Here is an 18,732-nt window from a genome sequence, read left to right as displayed (position 1 = left end):
CTTACTAACTCACCATGACATTCTTTTTTTTCTACCAAGATCCGTCGCCTAAACACCACTTCGTATCCGCTTTTTCCTCTTTTTTATGTCTTCGTTTCTCTCTTCGCGTCGTTCTCTGACAGGGTGAAACCGGGCTTAGCTGCTAGTATATATGTAAGATATATGTAAATAGAATATACGTCGGATGTGTATGGAAAAAAATGTGAGGGAAAGAGAACTAGTAAAAACTTTTCAATACTAAAATTAAGAGCGGATAAGAGTGTCTAAAGATTCCACTTAATAGATTCATAAAGTTCAATCTGTTTTAAAAAAATATAAGTATTATATACTAAATATAATTTCCAGTATATAGAACTTAACTAAATGTTGCAAATCATATTTCGGTGTCTTGGCGTTTCTATTTATTCACTGTTTATGACGAAAGTAATAGTGGTTTCAAATTTTGCCACAAAGGCAGCCATTTTGGGGAAGAGGATGTGTTGATTACATCGACCCCAGTGTTCAACTGGTACTTAATTTATCGACCCTGAATGGATGAAAGGCAAAGTCGACAGCGGTGGAATTTGATCTCAGAATGCAGCAGCAGACGAAATACCGATAAGAATTTCGCCCGGCGTGCTAAAGTTTCTGCCAGCTCTCCACCTTATATGACAAAAGTAATTATGCCTAATGTCATTAACAAAACACTCGTGAAATTTTGAGGGAGGCAGTATTTTCGAATCTTAGGTATATTAAGGTATTTTATTCTTTATTTTATTCTCAATTTATATAACTACAACCAGGCATTATTCTATTGAGGTTCTAACTTTTGTCAATCACTCTTGACAAAAGACATCATGGTGAAAATTGGGTAACCATAGATATAGTTTATTGTTCAAAAAGAAAGTGGATTGTGTGCAAAAGAATGTATGCACAAAGTGTTTTGTGTGACGGCAACTCAGTCTACCTTTATGATATTGTAGGTGTGTGACTGGCTGAGGATGTATTACGATTATACCTAAAGCTAACTGAAGCGTGAAGATGTGCTACTTACACGATTTATTTTATTATTTTTCTTTACATGTCTTTTTTGCCAAACGTATACACAAGCGTATATGGTTTTAAATGAGGACGAATGAAATATAAAAGAAGGAGAAAAGAACTTGTTTTGTTATATTACATGTCCTACACATAAAATCTCCCACTATTACTCTACTCTCACTTTTTGTCTCCTTCATCTCTCTTCGTATCTATTACCACTTCTTTTTCTCTATCAATCAGTCCATCCCACCTTATTGCACTCTCACTGCAACTCTTCTTTGGCACATATAAAGCAGGACAACGCCTTAGATTTGGTCACTTCACAGTGTCGGAAAGCAGGTTGTATATCGTTCAGCAGAATTTTTTTCTGTGTCCCGCTTGTGCCCCGTACAGTAAAGGGTTTCTTATTCCATTCCAGTATTTGAATAACAACAACAAAAATGAGTGACGTTAAGATAAAAAGCTCCACATCACACATTCGAAGGAAAAAAAGAACGTCTATTCGTTCAGGACCTCAAATTGCTATGGTAACTCATGTCCGTTCTGCACCTATTTCTCTGAGCGCTGGGGTGGCAAAAGAATCTTCCCAAAGAAGTGTTGCTGAAATGAAAAGTAGCAGCGAAAAAGAAAAGAGAGACCTACAAGGTTTGAATTCAAAGCTTGCCAACCACCTTGAAAAAACACGTATGCTGGAGGCTGAGAACAAATACCTTAAAGAGCTTTTAAATAAAGCTAAAGTTGAATTTAACGTTGATGTGATCAAAATCTCATTCCAAGAGCAGCTGGATGAATTAAAAGCACTCCTCGAAGACAAGGATAAGGAACTTGCAGCTGTGAAATCCAAAAACGAATCGCTTGAAGAAGAAGTTGAAGATTTGACTGAACAGTAAGTAAAGTTTCCTGTTAATGTTTGATTTTTCGCTCCTTTATTAATTCGTTTAAAACTTTCTCTTTACGAACTCATGACAAAACTGAATCTCATTTTCTTAATTTGCATAGAGTTAGCACAACATTAAAAAAAAAATACGAGATCTGTGACAGCAAGCATAAAGATCAATAGATTGTAATTAGCAGATAGTGAACCTGCAGCTTTTTGTTCTGAAATAATGCATTTAAAATTTTATACGTGGATTCCATTTTGTGACAAATGTCTTACGTTAAAATCATTAAGAAGATGAAGTTTTCCAAGGAAAAGTTTGTAAGTTCTTCAAGTGAAACTTGTAATTCCATCTATTAAAAACGTTACTCCTTTTCAAATTAATTATATCTATAGGACAAATTCTCTGTTCAGAAATCGACTGGATTAACTGAATTCGAGATTAACCTAATCTGTATAAACACGGAGAAAAATCCATCCTCCAAATTGTGCAAAGATAAGGATGTAGTTAACAATTGTAGAGAGTTTTATTTACTTACAGCTTATGAATTTGCCAGCAAAAAGTGGCAGACCTTGTTGGGACGAATTTTACTGTTGTTCAGCGCCAGAAAACATCGTCTCCAGCTGACTATACGACACATATTAGGACACAGATAGTGTGTCGTATAGCCAGATGGAGAAGATGTTTCCTAAGGCTAAACAACACTAACATTCGTCCCAACCGGGACTGCCACATTATGTTGGCAAATAATCTTTACTTTGTCTTATTTTTCTTGATAAATGAGTGCGAACATTTATAACAAAGTATCGTACAATTATACAGATATTTAGACGCTATGGCTAATAGGACATTTGACCATGTAAAATTGACTCTCTCATCGGTTTTCCCGCCATATGTGCATTTATACATCAATATATACTGTTCTTTCCATATATATATATATATTCCCAAGCAACTTTGCTGATATATTTATCAGGATAAGAAGAGGAGTTTCTTATCCTAAAATATATGCTTAACGCTAAGTTTCTTAACAAAAAATATTATGAAAGTGTGACATTTTGGTTGTTCTCTCTCATTCTTTTTTTTTTCATAATTTGTATAATATTGTTGGTATATTCTTGTTATATTAACCGTGTTTGTTAGCCACATCAATCCCTACATGGGATAAATAATATTCTTTAACAAAACAATTGCATGATTTGTCTGTCAGACTTCGTCAAGTGCAGGACGAGAGAGACAGAGTGCAAGCCGAAATCGATGGATTACACGATGAAGTTGCCCGCCGCATTGCAGACAGCGAAACCAGCAGAAGGAGGACAAGTGAACTGGAGAAGCAACTTGGAGATTGGAAGAAGAGATATGGCATTCTTGAGGCTCAAATGGGTGAACTTAGAACGGTATGTTGCAAAAGTTTGAACTCGTAATCGCTATCTTTCTCTCATTCTCTCAGGTATCCGTGCACTCAGGCATACACAGATTGCAAACACATACGTACATTCATATACAAGTACATATATACACACAAGCATATACACATGCACGTTTGTGTGTGTGTGTGTGTATATGATGAAGGTGCATGGCCTAGTATATATATATATATTTGTAATATATATATGATTTCAAAATGCCACTACTTAGTTTGACATCTTTATTACACCTAATATACTCGATAACAAAACAAACTACGAGCTCGTGTCCCCACTTCTACAGATACTCAAACAACGATTTGGAGTAGTTGCTTATATTTGACTCGAGTCGAAAATTCTAGCACCGTGCCATTCATACACACACACACACACACACACACACACACACACACACACACACACACACACACACACACACATATATATGTTCTTTTATTCTTTTACTTGTTTTACTACAGACATGCTGGAGCACCGCCTTTAGTCGAGCAAATTGACCACAGAACTTATTTTTTGTAAACCTAGTACTTATTCTATCGGTCTCCAGTGCCTAACCGCCAGGTAACGGGGAACGTAAACACACCAGCATCGGTTGCCAAATGATGTTGGGGGATAAACAGTCACACAAATATATGCACACGCATACATACATACATACATATATATATATGGCTTCAGAAGTAGAAAAATAAGGGGAGGTAATACAGAGCACGTCTTACTATGCACGCATAACCAACTGTACATCACTGTACATAAATCCCCTCACTTTAACAAGTTTTTCGAACCCCCTTTTTTGTGTACACATATATATTCCCCTGAACAGTTATCTCCCTTGCCCACAACAACAACAATAATAACGATAACCAATTACCTCCCCTTATTTTTCTACTTGTGAATCCATTCACTCGTAAATATCATTACACACAACATGGACAAAAATTTCTTCTTAAGAAAATACATATTCAAATAAGTAAACCATAATATCATGAATAGCGAAAGCGAAACCGGTCGATATATTAAAAATTATATTTAAACTATATAAAGTGTGTGTATTTTCTTTCCTTTTATAATTTCTTATATATATATATATATAATAATAATATTAGGGACAAAATCCAAAATTACAGGTAAAAAACTCTATTAAAATCAATTTATAAAAAATTAAAATTAAATTGAGCCTTATAGATAAAGTATATATAAAATATATAGTTTTAGGGAAAATAACCAATTTTCAAGAACTCATCGAAGAAAATCCACTATCACATATAGAAAAATTAATAATTAAAAGCACAATAAATGAGTATAATATAAAGTAAAGTAAATATCATAAGATAAATATAATAAAAAGATTACACGTGTTTCATAACCAATTTTCAAATAGAAAAGAAATTTAAAATCAATTAAAATCAATTGAAATTATCGAAAATAAATTCTATTCAAAAATATAGCTACTCGTCAGATCGTAAGTAGAACAATAATTAGATATATATCTCAACCAACAATAAGTACCAAATGAATTAATATGAAATACTTATTATATAAAGATAGAAAAATTATTTTAAAAATATCATAATATCAAAATAATAACCATTCAATAATCATCCCTTCATCATTATAATAACATGTATATTATATACAAAAAACATCTTACATAAATTATCATTGTTTTAAATTATCATTGTTTTAAATACAAGTTGAACGAAGTTTAAGTTTAAAATAATAATGAAGATAAAATTAGTACATATTTAACCGGTGTAATAGTTAAAGCTATACTATTTAAAGCTAAAGACGTTTATTAAATTATAATTAAAGATCAATTGAATAATAGAAAAATACAAGATTATTTATTTCTACAAACGTAATAATAAAAAAATATGAATGAAAAAATTATGAATGGAAAAATTATGAATGAAAAAAATAGGAAAGAAAAAATTATTAAGAATAAAAGATTAAACTTTATATATATATACAAAGTTTTGATTTAAAAAAACTTTAACGATATTATAAACTATAAAGAACTATAAAGATTAATAATTAATCAAATATTATTAAACAAAAATAATCGAAAATATATCAACACTATTCAAATCGAAGTTCTAATATTATGTTGAAATGAAACTATAACTTCTAAATAATTTAGTGTTAAATAAGTTATCTATTAAAAATAATCTATAAAGAACCAAATGAATAGTATAAAAACAAGAATGCATATTATTTTCAAATAGTAGAAAATCTTTAGCAAAGTGAAAACAGTACTTATCCAAATTTTTCCGAAAATTGGTTATTTTCCCTAAAACTATATATATTTATATATATATATATATATATATATATATATATATATATATATATATATATATATATATATATATATATATATATATATATATATATATATATATATATATATACATATATATATATATATATATATGTGTGTGTGTGTGTGTGTGTGTGTGTGTGTGTGTGCATATATATGTATGTATGTGTGTATGGGTGGATAGATGAATGAATGGTTGGATAGATGAATACATACACTATAACATGTGTTTGAAATTTTGTAAATAGGAAGCGCTTACAAACAATTCGAAGTCTTCCTTTCAAGTACAAATCCTACTTCTACTAAAACAATGTTCTTTTGTAACTTTTTTAAGTTTGAGATTGACCACCATTTGGAAGAATAGATGCTTCCATGTCCTTTCGTAGGGACGCCATGACACTAAGCATTTGCTCGGGAACCTTGATCATGGATGGAGCCAACAAAACAAAATGTAGCCATATACTGAACCTAATACACGGGTATTAATTTCAATTTTAATAGCGTTATAATGCATGGGGAAGACATTAAACATACTCAATCGATACTATCAATATCCACCTTGATAAACTAGAAACAGTTTAGAATATCGCATTGCCAACTACCATAGTCATTCTGTGAATAAAATCTTGTGATTTCTATAATTTAGGTTATTAAAGTATAGCAAATCTTCTAATGATAACAGTGCATGAAACAACAGAATATACTTCCTTTGCGAACCAATTACATTTCTCTTATTTTCGTACTTTCTCTTCTATCTGGGATGAATTGTCGAGACTTATGTAAAAGTTATTTTATAAATAAAAAATAAACAATAGCGTAATTTTCTTTTCTCTAGAACTTACAAAACGAAACTACTCAAAGACTGGAATTAGAAAACCGTGTAACGATGCTGGAAGATGAACTTGCTTTCCTCAATGATGTCCATAGTGCCGTAATGTCGCTTTTATTTTTTTCTCTCTCCTGATATTTTATCTTGTAGTATAATTGCCATGAAAGTTTTAGCTATTTTCTGTTATATTTTTCTTCACAATGCTTTAAGGCTTTCTGAGAATCAGATAGTTCCACTTGCACAGTCATAAATAAAGAACCACTACATTTCAATTGATCAGTAACAGTTATCTGACCAATTTGGTAGACCACCAGCTATAGGTGTCAGTGGTTCGCATGCAGATAAGTAATCTGCGATTATCCACGTCTTGATCATTCATCTATAGAATACTTATCTCTCAAATTATCCGTTACACATATCTTTTATTACAGCTAATCAACTCTCAAGAGAGTCTACTTAGCGTTAACATATGATCATGGATGGAGCCAACAAAACAAAATGTAGCCATATACTGAACCTAATACACGGGTATTAATTTCAATTTTAATAGCGTTATAATGCATGGGGAAGACATTAAACATACTCAATCGATACTATCAATATCCACCTTGATAAACTAGAAACAGTCGGAATGGCGGTCCATTTTCTTCCTCCTCGTCAACACATAACTGGAACACGTGTCTTCTGATATTGCCTTTAAGACTTTAGTACTATCATTCCCAGACACTGAGATATATAACGATGGATAGATAGAACTAATTGTACTGAGATGCAGTTGTAATGATTTCAATCATATATAGTGCTGAGTTTAACTCCTTCCCGACAATATTCAGAAATTGGTGGGAGAATGCATTTAGAAACGATAATAAAAGCGTTCTGTATAAAAGCACTGATGTCCTGGTTTCGCAAAAATATATACCAGAAATATAGTGCCACCAATTCTGTATGCTCATATGTTCATTTCTATTTAACATTACGTTTTAAAACTGACAATTTCGAGTAAAAAACCAAACAAATTAATATTAGTTTCCTTACTTCCATTTTACATACTGCTTTGTTTTCCTTACTATTTGCAGGAATGCAAAGAATATGAAGCAATGTTATCCAAAACACAGAAGCTACCCGATTTCCAACAATCATGGAAGGCCGAAATTGGAGATATAATTGCTGAGTTAAGCGAAGAATATGAGGCTCAGTTGCAGTCAGTTACTGCGTCGATGGAACGTCGACATGCAGAACAGGTAAAGAAATATATTTGTAAACTTTAAAACTGTTGGTACCTTAACTTTATAAATTGCGCTTGTTCTGCTACTACGCAGTTGCTTGCAAATACACTAGTCTTCAATAAAGCAGCAATATATTTGTGTTTCCGTCGAAACATTTAAACAACGTAGAATCGTTACTGTCAGACTGTATAGATGTTTCAACATATTGTCCAATAATACCAACCATGTCGAGATGTTATATATCCATTGCTATTATGATTTTCTTTAGTTTGAACTGTGTATTATTTGGAAGTGTGACTTGTGTTTTGCCTTTATTTATCATTTGCGTATACATGATTTTACTGCTCGTCCTCTAATTGTTTCTGCATAACGAAGGGAAAATTGGTACTTTATTTAGAAAGAGCTTGTGTATCTTAGCAATTTCTCACCTAGAAAGCCAGAAACATGGCATTTCAAATTTGCTCATGATTCATTTTGTCGATTAAAACACAACAGCGAATTTTGTATAATCTATGATCATACGAAGGAAGCCCTGGATATCAAGTTCATATTGATCGATATGCGTTGCATTTCGTCCAACTTTGCCACAACATAATGTAACGCGATTCTGAAATTATCTATAGCTTCTCCGATCCACTCATAAGTATATCACAGCCATAATATGAAAACGAATTCGATCTTATCGCATAATAGGTAGGGCAAGTATCCTTTACCAATGCTTCGCTTTAACCAATGATTCCTAAGTAGAATTTGCTAGATGAACAGTTTTATTGAAGGCTGTCATATAAGTATATGCATAAATTCGTACGTTCGTATGTATGTAGGTAGGTACTAACACGCGATGGTGTATGTATACATATTGTAAACATCTTCCTAGTATCTGCACCGACTGTTTACATTTAAATTTGAAAATATATCCTTGTTCCATGCAATAATGTAGTTGTCAAACACTGGATCGAATTTATTCCACTAACACTTTCCCCTCATAAATATATCTGTCACTGCTATATGATGAAAACGGATTCGATCCCATCTCATGGTACACTGGGCAAGTAACCCTTACTATTGACTCCATTTTACCAATGATGTGTGAGTAGAATTTCCAAGATGGAAATTTTTCGAAAGTCTGTCATATAGGCACATGCAGAAATACATATGTTCCTATATGTATGTAGGTGCATATGTATATGTGTACTTATGGTAAATGTCTTTGTAATATCTGTTCCGACTCTTTAAAATCAGATTTCAAAATAACACGGAGGGCCATAAAGTAAGGTAGCAGTCAAATAGGTGATCGAGTTTATTCGACTAACACCCTCTCTACAAATTTGCTCTCGTAATTCAGAAATGATCCTAAAGCATCCTCAACCATAGCCTCCGATATTGCATTTATAAAGAGTAAATCTGACTTAGAAATGTTGTGTAATACATATGACGGGGTAAATTTTAGGATGGAACTTGTATATGAGTTCGTGTTGGTATGCACGTGTGTAAGTTGATACAAAAATAGGGTCTATTGGGGGTGGTAGAAAATACAACTGCAAAAGAGACTTGTAGAAATAACAGCATAGCTTAAAACGAAGAGTTACTCCCGTGGCCCTAAATGTCAGGCCTTGTGCCTACAGTAGGATAGATTATTATTAATAATTTTTCCTGTTTTTTCCTTTTTGTTAGTACCGATTCAGTTATGATAGGGAGTTCCAAAATCTATGAACTTACACCATTTTTTTGACTTGTATAAAGATGTCTCGTTTTCGGGCTAGGAAAAAAAAAGTCAAGTTTTCTCCTCATCAGTTTTGTACAACATTCCAACCATATGTAATTCCCCTCTCCATCGGAAACAGTGAAAAATAAAGAAACTTTTATTAATTATGGCTTTTTTGTCTTCAATAGATGCAGCATCTGAAAGCAGGGGCCAGGCCCGAAATGGCTGTTCAGGTCTCGAGTGAAAATAGGCGTTCACGTATGGAAGCAAGCGATATGTCGGGTCAAGTAAGCGCATATGAAACTCAGGTAAGGAAGATTACATAAATCTATCTATCTATCTATCTATCTATCTATCTATCTATCTATCTATCTATCTATCTATCTGTCTATCTATCTATCTATCAAGTTAGATAGGTAGCTAGCTAGGTACTCACAAACATACCATAATACAGACACACATATATACACGCATATACAGATAGATATTTACATATATATATATATATATATATATATATATATATATATATATATATATATATTATATATACATATGTGTGTGTGTGTATATATTTATATATATTTATGTGTGTGTGTGTGTGTGTGTGTGTGTGTGTGTGTGTATGTGTAAAGTCGATTTATCAACGTAAAGTGGTAGTCTTGATTAAGAGAATGTTACTACCATTTTTTAACCCCAGGTAAACATCTTTTCCTGCTGGTTATCGACGCACAACTGCGCCCTTTCATATATATATATATATATATATATATATATATATATGAAAACGTTTGATCAACAAACAAATTGACCAACATCAGTTAATATATATATATATATATATATATATATATATATATGCATATGCATGTATGTGTTTGTGTGTCTCTGTTTGTTTCCCCCCCACCACCACCACCATAGCTTGACAACCGATGCTGGTGTGTCTCAAAAGAGACCGATAAAATAAGTACTAGGCTTAAAAAGAATAAGCCCTGGGGTCGATCTTTTCGACTAAAGGCTGTGCTCCAGCATGACCGCAGTCAAATGACTGAAACAAATAAAAGAATAAAAATAATATATATATATATAGACAGAGACTTAATAATATAAGATTAAGAATTGTGTTTTGATAATTTTTGTTAATAACTGTATTATTTATCTTGTCTTTATAGATAGCAAATATGAAAAGTAGAATGAGAGATCTAGAATCTCAACTGGAGGAAGCCCTAAACGGACGGGCAACAGATGCTGCGAATTACCAATCTGAGATTAGTGGCTTGCGTGCTGAGTTGGAGGCAATGTTGAAGGAATTACAAGACCTAATGGATGCTAAACTGTCCCTGGAATTGGAAATTGCAGCATACCGCAAACTCCTTGAAGGAGAAGAGAGCAGGTAAATAATAAATATTTAACTTCAAACAATAACATTCTAAAAGTCTTTCTGTTCTTCCGTGGGTTTCTCCTGATAGGGTCATAGAGACATTTTTGAGACAAAAGGCGTAAGAAACGCGATAAGATTAAATTCATCGTTTAGATTTCATATGAGAGAAAGGAGGAAACAGAGAGAGAAAGAGAGGGGGGAGATAGAGTGAGAGAGATTCGAAAGGGATGGGATATTCTCAAATAGCGTAAAAGTAGAGCGATCAGATAACTGATATTAAATATTGAATAACATAAAGATTCTCGCTTGCACCTCAAGAATTATCGTGTTTGGCACACGTCATCAGTAAATATACTGTTCTGCATATACCTTGTAAAACATTAGCTAATAACAGAACTGGATGGCTGAAATGCCATTGGCTGGGATTCGCGTGGGACCATAAAATTTATAACAAAGCAGAATCTACAATAATGCAGTTCAAAACTTCATCTTCTGCTCAACACCCTATTGTCACAACTGCATAGCAATCAAAACGCACGTTTTTTCTAACAACTTCCCTATTCTCACTACAGTACTTACACATGATGAACAAATGGAAATCACTCACATATACTTCAAAAAGAGGTACAACTTTAAAAATCATCAACAACGGTGCAGTACATTATTCTACAACACTACAAATCATACCACAATATCACTAATAACCAATATGAACTTTAGAAATACGTCCATTAACACGCACGCTTTCACACACACCCACATGAACAAAAATACGTATACTAAAACACACAAAAAAGTGACTGAATTTTAAAAACTTTTTTGAGTCACTGGCATCTTTAATTTCGCATATCACAAGCAACCGGTTTGTAAAATCATCGTTTGCTAGGTCTGATAGAAAAAGCAGCCAGATTTCAATATGCACACTCGCTACACTTTTGCGCAAGAAACGCAAATTGAACGATATAAACCGACAAAAAAAAACGACGGGATCACTTTTTCCAACACCTTTTCTCTCTGGGCCAACTTATGCTGAAACTCAATAAACCACATCCACTTCCAGCGACAACAAATAAAAGACAAATTTCATCTTGAAAAACCTCTGTCATTATATTTACGTAGTAATCCATAACATTTGCTACCATTATATTAAATATATTTTCCTTTTACAGGATGACTTCATTTGTGAGCAATATTGGTGGATTTCAAACAGAAGCTGAGAGTTCACTACGATCTGCACTCGGAGCAGCAAGTGAGTTGCATTTGTCTTCTGTGTATTATATATATATATATATATATATTATTTTCTCATTCTCTTTACTTCTGTGTTCCTTTCTGTTGAAGAGCTTTGGCTCGAAACGTAAAAGTCTTTCTCACTTCCCGAGCGTTAAACTAATTAATACAGCTGTTTCTTGTTTACACACCCGTCTTCGTCTTTTGTCTTCTTTATTGCTTTGTAAATTGCTACTATATATATATATATATATATATATATATATATATATATATATGGCCATTTCAGCCATGAAACATGCTCTTGGTGGTATTTTTTTTCCTCTGGACTTTTCCGGTTTCCTTTCGGCCGAAGACTTTATGTTCGATGTGTCAAACCATCTTCTTTTCCCCCTTTACCGATCATCGAACAAATACTTGACCAAATCTTCTTCATGTTTTGTTATCGTTATTTTTACTTTTCTGTTATTCGATTTAACTATATATATACTCTTCTCTACTGTTTTTTGTTCTGTGTGTATCAAAAATATCGCTATCAATCTGGAGTAATAATTTGTAGTTTTGAAATCAGTAGTTCTTTGACTGCTATTTCTGAATTCTCAGTATGTTGGAGAAGCAGGTTACTGTCAATCCCTATATATTTATGATTATAAATGTTTTTTACCGAAAAGGTTTTTTTCATACTGAGCTACCCGGCAAAATTGTTAATTATTAATTTTATTACTAATTGACGATTCCCTGCCCTGCATATCTATATTTTAATAATACCTCTAAGGTGAATAGTTAAACCGCAGGAAGTTCGTACGGGTCTCTTTTCTATGCGGGACTATTTATGATGCACACTGAATTGAATTCATTAGGGCGAGGGATTTTGAACTCACTGGCCGATAAATTTCTTAACGTCTTCCTCACGTGGTATTGATGTTCACATGGTCAAAATTAACGTGAGTTATTTAGACATTAACAAATTTATTAGAATATTTAGCTGAAGATCAGAATAGAGTATTCTTTACTCTTAACTGTGAAACGATCGTACTAAATTAACTAAAGGCAGGTGGGTTTTTTTACTCTTCTCTACTGTTTTTTGTTCTGTGTGTATCAAAAATATCGCTATCAATCTGGAGTAATAATTTGTAGTTTTGAAATCAGTAGTTCTTTGACTGCTATTTCTGAATTCCCAGTACGTTGGAGAAGCAGGTTACTGTCAATCCCTATATATTTATGATTATAAATGTTTTTTACCGAAAAGGTTTTTTTCATACTGAGCTACCCGGCAAAATTGTTAATTATTAATTTTATTACTAATTGACGATTCCCTGCCCTGCACATCTATATATATATATATATATATATATATATCCCGTACCTCTTCATATACATATATATATATGCGTAGTTTGTATACAAACTTATATGTAAAGTATGTGTGTAAATGTCTATGTATATATCTATATTTTCAAATTAAATATGAGAAATCAGATATGTTCAACAATTCAAAAGCCTACAATATAAACAAATCAAGTAATTGTGATATATTTAATGCGTCTCTCATCAAAAGGTTCAATACCGAAGCAATACTAAAAATATTCACTATCGAAATAATACCAAAAAATTCAAAATTACAGACGCACCAAATATATTAAAGATATAATGGACATATACGCTCGACAAATTATGCAAATTTATAAAAATATATGAAAATTATAGATAAATATAATTAAAGGTGTAGCCCTACTTACTAATAAACGCTGAGTAACAAATGGTGTTAAAAAGAATTATAGGGTGTCCTGGGTATAGTGTATAATGTAATAAAAAGAATATATATATTTGTATGTATAAATATTTATATATGGATGTACCTCGACATTTTCTTTACCAGGCAGAATGACTCTCAGTCGCTCTACAAGTGGCACCGTATCTATCATTGAATTGGAAACCGAAGGTAGATATATTGAAATTGAAGACAACGCTAAGTTTCCAAAGGTGAGTGAACTGGCATTCTATACCATCCTATTGTCTCTTTTGGTTTGCTGACATACATCATTTGAAAGCAGGTCCAATTCCGCATTTATAATGTTTCCACACGGATACATTAAGTCGACCAAACGTTAACATCCACTAGTATTTTTCTTTGCTCGATTACTGTGCAGAGTTGTAGTAACTTGTGCATATGTAACTCTTCGGCAACGCTGCCTTATATAAACGGCAGCAAAGTTTCATCCACACACTCACCCACACATTCTCCCAAACATACACATATGCACGCATGAAAACATGAACATTCATTTTTACCTCTGTTAAATCCAGTGATATATTCACTATTCATATAATTCGTTATGATTATAAAATCTTATTTTCTCTATCGAATATTGCATATTCTATTTTCTTTTTAATCGTAGGGAGCAACAAACATGAAAAACTGGACATTGATCCAATCTCTAGACAATGGCAAGTCCTTCACCCATAAATTTTCCGAGGGTAACGTGTTTAGTTCTGGTAAAACGCTCAAGGTAAATTTGTATTTGTTCTAAAACTCATTATTATTTTTATAATGTTTATTAACTAAATATAAGATATTAAAAACACCATTTTAAATCGAGAAAGGAGAACGCAACCGAGAAACGAGAATAGAATCTCGTATCTAATGATTGCTGGGACTCGACATTTCCCATGACAATGTAAAGCAATAGTAGTTATATTTTTCCTGTTATGTTAACTGTTATAATTTACTTCGATTGCATCTGACCATGTAAGCATGGAAAAGTTGATGTTAAAATGACAACGATGACGATGATTACGACGAAGATGATGATGAAGACGAGAAGGAGCCACTTTCCAGTTATGTTTGTAAGATGTGTCTCCAAAGTATGCTTATATTAATTAAATTAAAACTATTAATAGTTAATTCATAATGGATACCACCCTGTAACTACGGTCAAAACCCTGTTGCTAATCATTCCGTGTACTGGCAAATTTGTTAGAGCGGCGGAAAAAAACACCTAGTGTTATTTATTCCATCCTTGTACATACTCAGATTAAATCCCGCCGATAAATGAAATGAAGTACTAATCAAGTAGTGAGATCGATAACATCGATAGACAACCTACCCACTAATGTTTCAAATGTTTTGCCTAGGTAGAATCATTAGGGTATAAGAAAAATACCCTTTGGGTACGTGTTTCCGGCTCTTTACTTTATGTCTTCAAATCCCGCTGCAATCAACTTTTCCGTCTGCCACTTCGAGTTTATAAAATAAAGTACAAGTGATGAACTCTTGTTCATAGTTCTGACATTGTGTCTAAGTTACAAACAAATATTAGGTTTGTTGATGATGTTGTTACTATACTTAATTCTTTTATCCATATCTAGGTTTGGGGATCTAAGCACGGTGCTGGTCAAGGGGGCGTCACATCTTCCGATGTCTTTGAATGGGGAACAATGGCCACGCCATGCACAATTACTTTGAAAGACGACAAAGGCAAGGTAAGGTCCCCTAATTCATTGCTATATTACTCATTTTCTCTACCATATTTCTCACTATAGCTCTTGAGTACGTTTCTCTTTCTAACTCCATGCACTTCGAGAGTTAATGTGAGAACATCTATCTAGCCATTTGACCTGGACTGCTTTCAGTAATATCCATGTCTCCCTGGCACGACCGAATCTCTAACGGAAATATGCTAGTACCGTTTCGATATTACTTCTTTAACAAGCTTAATATTCAAAAGCTTACGGGCAGTAAGAGTAAGTAATGAAACTGATACAATTCACTGCTTTAAGTCACAAGAGGAATGTGACTTTAGAACTTGCAAATGTTTCATGACCTCGTGGTGTTACGTCTAATAAATGCTTCCTGTCGACATGACTTGGAGAGAGCGTTATATCTTCCAATATCAATAAAATACTGTAATATCTTTTTGTTTCGGTACACAATCAAAATACTAGTCTATATGGAACATCGTAGACCGATAAATAGAACGTATTTTGCTTCAGATGTGAAAGAAATCACGTATAGTTAAAATAGCTTATAAAATGTTTCATTTTAATTTGCAAGCTTAAAGAGCAGAAACAAAATATTTTTTTGACTTCGGGTCAATACTGAAACTCATAAGTATAGTTTCATAATACACAAGCCAGATTGCACTATCCGAACAAAATTACAGGGTTAGTTGCAGGTGTGTGTGTGTGTGGGGGGGGGGGGATTAAACTCCTTGATAATTTATGAATATCCTTAATTATTTATTGGTTTCTCAATATTATTTTTTTTACTTTCCAGGAAAGCGCTAAACTAGTTATCAAAATGGGTATGTGAAGAACGTAACTTGTCCTGCCGAACTTCTGTGCATGTTGTCTTCGCTGAAAAGTCACCGTTGTTTTTTTTTTTTTGTTTTTTTGTTGCAGTTAGCACCAAGTTTCAGAAAGTCCCTTTATAATAATAGTTTCAGTTAAAAAAAAAAATTCTAATATAAACTTCTAAGCACTTCAAATTTACTATTTTAATCTTTTTACATGATTCTCTAAAATTTAAGCTAATGATAAAGATGATGAGTAAATTCAGTTGTCAATAAAAAAAAATGTGTTGCAACATTGATACACAATTATCAAACATCAACAAAACGCTTCAGCTTGATACCTCTATAATCATGGTTCCAATAAAGGCTGTTAGTCAAGTTACCTAGGTACTATGACAAGCAATCTGTTTTGCTATCAAATGTTTTAATGGTATTTCACTCAATAAAAACTCAAAACGTATGCAATACAAAAAAAAAAAAAAAAGAAACAGCAACTGTATTTTGGGAAAATATAATTAAATTTCTTAGCATTATTTCTTGTTTTATTAAGGCGGCGAGCTGGCAGAATCGTTAGCACATTGTAATGTGAGTTCATATTCCGCCGAGGTCGACTTTACCTCTCATGCTTTCGGGTTCGATAAAATAAGCATATATATTTGACCCCTCTCCTCCCCCAAAATTGCAGCCCTTGTGACAAAATTTGCAGCCATTATTCCTTATTCAATTAACAACCTTGTACTTTGTAATTCGATTTCGAGGGTCTTCTCGCTATATTGTATGAAAAGAAGGCAATAAAATGTTATTAATATAATACTTTCATATGTTGTTTTTATTCATCATTAAATAGTATCATTCTTATTGTAATATTTTATGAGGTCAAAATAATGCAGAATTGATAGAATGGATTAGAGCTTCAATGTCGTTATTTTATATATCATTTTATGTTCAAATTTAAATCTCATTGACGTCAACGTTGCCTTTCGTCCTGCATGTGTCGATACAATAAGACACTAACCAAGGGGTTTGATCTCATTTCACAAAAACTTGAACAAATATTTTCTAAATTAATTTCCGGTTGACTTATAGTTTATGGACGGAATTTAGCCAACAGATATGTAGAAGGACTTCTCTTACGTGTGTGTTTACAATCAAGGAACAGGAGATTGCCACAAAGTACATAGTTAACAAGAGAGACAGTGACGCTCTTGTAATCCCAAGGTGCAACCGCATGTATAGGCTATGTCATATTTCTGTGGAAGATATTACGCATGTGATTAGCAGCTGTCCTAAAATGTCATCACGGTACTATCACCCTATGCAGTACAATGTTGTTGCTAAAACAATTTACAATGCCATCCACAAAAAAAAAAAAAAAAACTGTCCTGAAATAAACTTAGAAAATCCCTCTGTTAAGGAATACATTCATAAACACCAACTCAAAGAATACTGGTGGAATATTCCCATCAAAACTTCTGTCAAATGTAAACATAACAGGCCAGGTATTGTTGTTTGGGACAGAAGGGCAAAGGTATGTACCATCAAAGAAGTTAGCTACCCTGCAGATATAAATATCTCTTTGAAAATCAAAGAAAAAGAGGATATCTATGGACAACTGCTTCGAAACCCAATTAATTCAACGGAGAAGAGATCAAAGTTTCTGTAACCTGTGTGCATGATCCAGTGAGAGTGTTGTCTTGTAGTTTCACAAAAGAATATGTATTCATTAATGTAAATACCTAATCTGGAATTTAGTATGCCCGTGGGGTTTTTAAATCTAAAAAGAATATGAGTTCTTTCGGCTGCACAAAGACTGCATTTCCTTAATCCATTAATGTATGGCGTGGATCGTTGCATGATGCTCCATTTGAAGCTCTGTGCTATGCAGTTGGTCTTCTGATCTCAGGTATGTCGTGTTAACATTGTGGTTTTCTTCTTATCTACATGTCGGATTAGTGGTTAGTTATCTTTAATTTCAAATTACATTTTTCTTATGAACTAGAGGACACCACCCTCTCCGGATTAGCCATGCAGTCTCACTGACTTTGATCCTCTTCTCATGGAATTAATTTAGACCAAGCACTTATAATTCTGATTTGAAGATGCAAAGGGGCGCAACTCTATGTTTTCTTTTTCTTTCCTTTTTCCTCATTCCTCTTTTTACTTTTCTTCTTATTCCACTTATGATTTTAACACATTCTCGGATTTTCTCGTGTTTTCTCAATGACCTGTGTCCTTTCTCATTTGTTTTTTCAAAGTCCAGCCATGTTGTATATTCCTGTTGGAAAGTTTGCTTGTAAGCACAAGGCATACTATGTAACCTTGTCAGTTCATTGTGTTTTCCCAGCATGAAACTAATAGTAGCTTCAATTTAAATATTGTGTCTATTGGTTTCAAGTTTTGGCACAAGGCCAGCAATTTCCTTGATGA

At 33.1% G+C, this 18,732-nt stretch overlaps 1 protein-coding gene across 1 annotated transcript; it reads left to right on the top strand.

Annotated features, from left to right (window-relative positions):
* The first annotated feature begins 1,333 nt into the window (after positions 1–1,333).
* Positions 1,334–17,118, top strand: LOC106873796 (retrograde protein of 51 kDa). Its single transcript, XM_014921313.3, has 11 exons — positions 1,334–1,906; positions 3,109–3,295; positions 6,478–6,573; positions 7,548–7,712; positions 9,591–9,710; positions 10,575–10,795; positions 11,953–12,032; positions 13,893–13,996; positions 14,413–14,523; positions 15,383–15,496; positions 16,290–17,118. Exons 1-11 carry the CDS (start codon positions 1,461–1,463, stop codon positions 16,323–16,325), a joined length of 1,680 nt encoding a protein of 559 aa, XP_014776799.2. The 5' UTR covers positions 1,334–1,460; the 3' UTR covers positions 16,326–17,118.
* The last annotated feature ends 1,614 nt before the right edge of the window (positions 17,119–18,732 follow it).

The sequence above is a fragment of the Octopus bimaculoides genome, chromosome 21, assembly GCF_046866305.1.
Source record: "Octopus bimaculoides isolate indiv1 chromosome 21, ASM4686630v1, whole genome shotgun sequence".
Classification (NCBI taxonomy): Eukaryota; Metazoa; Mollusca; class Cephalopoda; order Octopoda; family Octopodidae; genus Octopus; species Octopus bimaculoides.
The sequence above is the reverse complement of the archived record's forward strand: the minus strand, read 5'-3'. Positions and strand labels throughout refer to the sequence as shown.